The 7,154-nt window shown below is 44.1% G+C and overlaps 1 protein-coding gene across 1 annotated transcript; it reads left to right on the top strand.

Annotated features, from left to right (window-relative positions):
- Positions 1-488: 488 nt before the first annotated feature.
- On the top strand, positions 489-1,082 carry LOC121442912 (TLE family member 5-like). The gene has a single exon (XM_041644549.1). It carries the CDS (start codon positions 489-491, stop codon positions 1,080-1,082), a length of 594 nt encoding a protein of 197 aa, XP_041500483.1.
- Positions 1,083-7,154: the final 6,072 nt, after the last annotated feature.

Raw genomic sequence — 7,154 nt, 5'->3', positions numbered from 1 at the left:
AGGAGGGGACTGCATGGGGCTGTATCTAGGGATGGACTGGAGGCGGGGACTGCATGGGGCTATATCTTTATTGGAAGCGTAGGGAGCCCAGCTAGGATCTTGTTTTTTGGCAAATGATTGACAGTTGTATCCAAAATGATAGTATTTGATAAGCCTTTCAGTCCAGGGATGTCCAGGAGATTAGTCAGTCCTGTCCAGTTAATCCCTAAAAGTGGTTTCCTAAGGAAGAAGATGGACAATGTTCCAGCTAAAGGCATGTCATCAGTCAAGGGCTCCAGGATCGTCCACATTGTCCCACGAATCTGAATACTTTTCACACCAGCTCCACAAAAAAATTGATCTCCAAATCAATCTCACAATTTTCTGCAAAACTAATCCAAAGGGGCCCCGGAGCTGCGGGACAAAGTGCGGCCGCCCGGCGCCCCGCCCCCGCAGCCGCCGGAACTGGGGGGCAGCCTGCCTCCCCCCCCCCCACCGCAACTGACGTGATGTTTCCTCAAAGCCGGCACTCAGGCTCCTACCACCTCCCCCAGCAGCTCAAGTTCACCACCTCCGACTCCTGTGACCGCATCAAAGATGAGTTCCAGTTGCTGCAAGCACAGTACCACAGCCTCAAGCTGGAGTGTGACAAGCTGGCCAGCGAGAAATCAGAGATGCAGCAGCGGCATTACGTCATATACTATGAGATGTCCTATGGATTGAACATGGAGATGCATAAACAGGCTGAAATCGTGAAGAGGCTGAATGGGATTTGCGCCCAGGTTCTGCCCTGTTTGTCACAGGAGCATCAGCAACAGGTTCTGGGAGCTATCGAGAGAGCCAAGCAGGTCACGGTTCCTGAGCTGAACTCCATCATCCGACAGCAGCTCCAGGCTCACCAGCTGTCCCAGCTGCTGGCGCTGGCCCTGCCCCTGACACCGCTGCTCGTGGGGCTCCAGCCGCCATCACTCCCTGCAGTCAGCGCGGGCACCGGCCTGCTGTCTCTTTCGGCTCTGGGCTCTCAGGCACACCTCTCTAAGGAGGACAAGAATGGACATGATGGGGACACCCACCAGGAGGATGACGGCGAGAAGTCGGATTAGCTCCTGGGGAGGAGGGAGGGGGAGGGGGGACACAGGGGAGACAGGCACAGAGAGGGAGCAGTGTTCCTAGGGCCACACAACACAGAGCTCAGCCACTGCCCAAGCTTCCACCCCCAGTCCAGGTTCCAGCCGTCTTGCCCTGCACCCTGGACCTAGGGGACCTCAGATGGACACCCCAGGTTACAGAGGGCAGCAAGAAATCCCCCACCTGCGACATTTATCCGGGTCACCGCCACCAGTCGTGGCCCACAATGTACACAATGCAACTCTAGCTGCCCCTTTCCGCCCTGTGCGCCCCGAGTCCTCCCCGTGCCCCGGCTCTGCTTCCCCACACTGTACACTTGCTAGGTCCAGACCCCCCCCCCAACTCACCCAGTCCAGTTCCCTCGCCCACCAAGGAGGGGACAGAGGAAGTGACATGAAGACTAGGGACTGCAGTGGGGGTGGGCACCCACAAACCTCCCTTCCTCCCCTTTCCCAAATAAACATGAGGGTTCTGAATTTGGTTTATTTTTTTTTTGCCCTAGTATTCTATAGCTTGTCTTCTAAGAAAGGGGATTTAAAGAAAGAAAAAGAGGAAAGAGATAAAAGACCGAAGCACCACGCGTGTCTGTGTATATAGTTAGCTTTGGTGTGTCCTCTTGGTCTCCCCATGAAGGAGGATTGCTGTACTGAGGGTGGGGTCTAGCTGTGCCTTTAAAATAAAAACATGAAAAGGTTAAAAAAACTAATCTGAAGGGCCAGAATAATTTGTCTTTTGTTTACATTTTCAGTATAAACCTTAACATCATTGACTCTAAGGGGTTGCTGACCCACATTTACTTTTGAAAAAATGAAAATGCTGAGGTGGGCGTTTGTTCAGCACACAGCCAGTTCTATGATTTCTTGAACGAGTTTTTCTATAAATTGACAAATAAAGGGCCACATGTGCCTTGCCATCTTATTTAGCCATTCTACCTTTTTGGTGTCTGGAAAATGAACCCAGGCAGGCAGATTACAGGCGTGTACCCCCAGGTGCACAGCTCGCCCCTTGTCCTCAAACAACACCAGCACATGACACAGGCAGCTAGCCTCAAAGCCACGGCTCAAGCAGCACCAGGCAAGAAGCCCAAGCGCCAGCAGCACCCAACTGAAGATCAGTCCAGGTAGCCAAAGGCATACACTGACAGCAGCAACATGAAGCTGTGGTCACTGCTTCATCCACACACCAGCTGCTAAGAGTCAAAGGGAATCAGGAGCTGTGAGGATACACCAGAGCGACCAGTTAACACCCTCACTCTGCAGGGCAGGCCCAAGCTCCCACTGCTTGGACCACCCACCAAAGTCCCAGCAGGTGCCGCAGAAGCAGCAAGCGTCCGAAGGCTCTGGCGGACTTGGACAACTTGGGCAGACCAGGCCGCGGGATATAGACACTCTGCAGTTCCTGGACAGGCTGCCGAAGACCAAGGCGGACCACAGGCCACCCTCCATGCACTACTGCAAGGTCTGCGGTGTCAGTTGCATAGGACCGCACACCTATCGCGACCACCTGGAAGGACAGACGCGAATGATGAAGCTTAGATGACAGGTACACAGACAGTGGAGGTCCGTGAGGGGCCCATAGCCTTCACTGAGGCCTAGTTGCACACCAGGCTAGGGAAGCCTTTTTCCTCTGAGCCCACACCTCAGAGTTTCACCTACACCCGAGGCTCGGTCAGCACCCTGAGACCTCAATCAAGTAGGAAGCTCACACCAGTCACAACTCACACCCTTCAGGCCTGACCAACACAGGCCTTCGGGTCCTCATCTCCCATGCCTCCATGCAGTTCACTTCTCTCTGCTGAGGCAAAAGCGGCACTCCATACCCTTCCTGTCAGTACCCCTCTGAGGTGGACAGCAGGAGATCAATGGTCAATAGGGGTGGGAAATTGTATTGGACCCTGTTGACATCATAGCTGGTCTAACTTGAGACCCATACAGCAAGAGGAAGTTCATACCTGGCACTGCCTAGTGTGCCAGGAACCAGAAGCTGGATAGCCCAGAGACCCAGAATAGAAGAAAAAAAAAACATGACTGGCAAAAAAAAGTCAATGAAATGATTCCTACCAATACTTTTCTGTACTTGTAGACTAACACCTGGCACAACTGTCCTCAGAGAGGTTTCATCCAGCAGCTGATAGAAACAAATGGAGAAATCCACAGCTAAATATTAGGCAGAGCTCAGGGAATCCTCTGGAAAGGGGAGAGGAAGGATTTATGAGCCAGAAGTTCAAGGACACTACAAGAACCGGCCCACAAAATCAACTAACCTAGGTTCATAGGGGTTCACAGAGACTGAAGTGACAATCAGGGAACCTGTATGGATCTGACCTAGGTCCTCTGCATTTATATTACAGTTATGTAACTTGGTCTTCTCATTAGACTTCGAAAAGTAGGAGTTGGGAATGTCTCTGACTCTTTTGCCTGCCCTTGGGACCCTTTTTCTCCTGCTAGATTGCCTCATCCTGCCTTAATATGAAGGGATATGTCTGGTCTTATTGTAACTTGTTATGTCATGTTTGGTTGATATCCCTAGAAGGTGTACTCTTTTCTTAAGGAAAACAGAGGAAGGGTGGATCTGGATGGGTGACTGGGAAAAAAGGAGGAAGAGGAAACTATATTCAGGATACAATATTTGAGAAAAATAAAAGTCAAAACTATTTTTAAAGGCAAAAAAAATGACATTATAGATCAAATGGACTTAACAGATATCTACAAAATGTTCCACAAAATACCAAAGAACACACATACTACTCAGCAACACACAAAAGCTTTTCTAAAATAGACATCTTAGAACACACATAAAAAGAATCTTTACAAATTCAAAAATATTGGAATCATTTTTATATCCTAGTTAACCATAAAAAATTAAAATTGACACCAACCAAGTCTCTAGTAAATACACAAACTCATGGAGATTAAACAATTCATTACTAAATGAACAAAATCAAAGACCCAAACAAATGTAACTCCAGTCACTTAATATTTGACAACAATGCCCAGAACCTATGCTGGAGGAAGGAAAGAATCTCCAACAAATGTTGCTAGGAAAACTGGATGCCTACATGCAAGAGAATGGCATTAGAGCTGTATTTATCACCTTGTACAAAAACTGACTCAAAATCTATCAATGACTTAAGCCTAAATCCTCAAATACTGAAACTGCTAAAAGACAGCAGAGGCAGTGCCCTGTATGATTAAGGTGTAGGAAGAAACTTCCTGAATAGGACTCCATTGACTCAAGAATTAAGGCCAACAATTGTCAAGTAGGACTTAATGAAACTAAAAAAAAAAAAGAACAATGACCTAGAGGAAGGGAAAGCCCACAGAATGGGAGAGAATCTTTGCTGGCTATACACTTGATAAAGATTTAATATTCAAAATATACAAAGAACTTAAAAATTAAAGGGCCAAAAGAGTGACCCCTTTCAAAAATGGGCCTGGAGCCTGAATAGAAAGTTCTCAAAAACAAAACAAAGAAAGTTTAAAAAAAAAAAGACAAAGCAAAACAAATTGGCTAAGAAATATCTTTTTAAAAAAACACATCATGGATTGCAACTAGGGAAATGCAAGTCAAAGTAACTTTGAGATTTCATCTAACCAGAGTCAGAATGGCTAAGATCAGTGGAACAACTGGCCACAAATGCTGGAGAGGATGTAGGAAAAAGAGAAACCTCACTCGTTGGTAGATTGCAAACTTGGTCAGAAACTATGGAAATCAGGAGCAATATAGCTGCCCTTTGGTAGATTTCTATTTGCTTTTTGATAATTCTCCATCCAACAGGCTCTCCTGAACATGAGCTAAACAAAGATAACACCATTAGGCATGCCTCTGGATAAGGAAAAGCCTAAAAGGCCTCAACCCTAAACAAAGAACTACAAGCAACTAAAGAATGCTGGAAGTAAGAGAAATCGTCTTCCCCAGGGAAGAGCACACCAAGGGGTTATCCAATCCCAAATGGTCAGTCCTGAAAACATACACACAAGTAATATTATAAGATTAAGTAGGCTCTATATAGGAATAAATGTATCTGTACATATATGCATGCAATAAGAGCTAGTGAAAAAAGAGCCTATGAATTTGACAGAGAGAGTGGAAGGATGTATGAGAGGATTTGAAGTATAGAAAGGAAAAAAGAGAAATTAAATTATATTATAATCTCAAAAAAATTAAAATTGAAAAATACATTTCTAGTAACCATATTTGATCTTTAAATCTTCTTTGCGTGATGTTACAAAACATATTCTAGCTCTATTGTGTTTTTTTGTGGTATACCATTTTTCATTTTCAACATATTTGTATCTTTGAAACTAAAGTTTATCCTATAGGTGCAGTGGTTGTGCTTTTCTTTTTAAAGTTCTTCCAGTCTTTCCCTCTTAACTAGATAATTTACTTGATTTTAATGTAATGCGTAACAAGTAGGAACTTTGACAATTTGCCATTCTTATGACTCATTTCTTAGACTTTGTCTCGGTTGTGCTAGACATTTCCTATCTTGCCAATTTACTAACCTTAACATTTCTTTCCATATGTAATTTGGGTTATTTTTTCCTTAGCAATTAGGCAATTTCTTACAAGAGTAAATTTATCATTGTTTTATTATTGCCATATGACTCAAATTTCAGTCTTGGATTTTCCCAGGGGAAAAAGTTATATTTACGCATAATCCTGTGAATGAATTTTTAGCAGTTAAGCACATACAAGCAAGAACTTGGCATAAATTTTTTTATCTATTCAACAACTGACTTTAACTAAACACACTATATATAATATATATGTATATATCTGTTGGAGGAAGGTCATTGGTTAAAAAAAATAAAGAAACTGCTTGGCTGGCCCTCATAGGTTAAAACATAGATGGGAGGAGTAAACAGAACAGAATGCTGGGAGGAAGAGGAAGTGAGCTCAGACTTGACAGCTCTGCTCTCTGGAGCAGAGACACAATGCTCCCCTCGCCCGGCCAGACACACGCAATGAAGCTCCTACCCAGGATGGACGTAGGCTAGAATCTTCCTGGTAAGCGCACCTAGCGGTGCTATGAAGATGATTAGAAATGGGCTAAATTAATATGTGAGAATTAGCCTAGAAGAGGCTAGACAGAAATGGGCCAAGCAGTGTTTAAAAGAATACAGTTTTCGTGTAATTATTTCTGGTAAAGCTAGCCGTGGGGGTGGCCGGGTGGCGGGACACAGCCCCTCCACTCTTACTACAACATATATCTATGCCATGTATTACTATAAAATAAAATGTTTTAAAACCCTATTCTATTGCTGTGACAAGATACTATGGCCAACCAAAGCAACTCATAAAAGAAAGCATTTAATTGGGGGCTTGCTTAAAGTTTCAGAGGCTTAAATCTTTATCATTATGGCAGAGAGCATGGAAGTACACAAGCAGACACAGTACAGGAGAAATAACTGAAAGTTCTACACCCCGATCTCCCTGCAGGCAGCAGGGAGAGAGATTGGATTTAGCATCAGATTTTGAGACCCCAGTGACACACTTCCTCCAACAAGGCCACACCTCCTAATCCTTCTAATCCTATCAAAGAATTCCACTCTTGGTGACTAAACATTCAAATATATGAATTATATATTCTTATTCAAATCACCACACCCTCTTTTCAGATATATTACTTAACAGAATCGTCATAGGGTTGTAGCCATATCGTGGTTGTTATCTATGTTATAATATTACAAAGTATTACTATTGAGGGAAAGTGAAGAAACTGCTCAAGGTATCTCTATTGTTTTTATAATTGCATATAAACCTTATTAGATAAATTGAAATTCCAATATGTAATCACTGGGTGTGATGGTTAGTGTTAGTTGTCAACTTGACAGAATCTGAAATCACCTGGGAAATGGGCATCTAGGCATGCCAGTGGGAGAATAGTTTGATTGTATTAATTGTTGTGGGAAAAAACATCTAAATTGTGGGGTGAGACTATTCCCTGGCAAGAGATCCTGGATTGTAAACAATGGAGAAAAGGAGCTGAGCACCAGTATGCATTGTTCCTGATTGTGGATGTGATATGACCATATGACCACTTT

Source organism: Microtus oregoni, unplaced genomic scaffold (assembly GCF_018167655.1).
Source record: "Microtus oregoni isolate MIOR12 unplaced genomic scaffold, Mior012 000097F_ref0000449, whole genome shotgun sequence".
In the NCBI taxonomy this organism is placed as follows: Eukaryota; Metazoa; Chordata; class Mammalia; order Rodentia; family Cricetidae; genus Microtus; species Microtus oregoni.
The sequence above is the reverse complement of the archived record's forward strand: the minus strand, read 5'-3'. Positions and strand labels throughout refer to the sequence as shown.

Coding starts and splice junctions, on each gene's coding strand:
- LOC121442912 (XM_041644549.1), top strand. CDS start 489: ATGTTTCCTCAAAGCCGGCACTCAGGCTCCTACCACCTCCCCCAGCAG.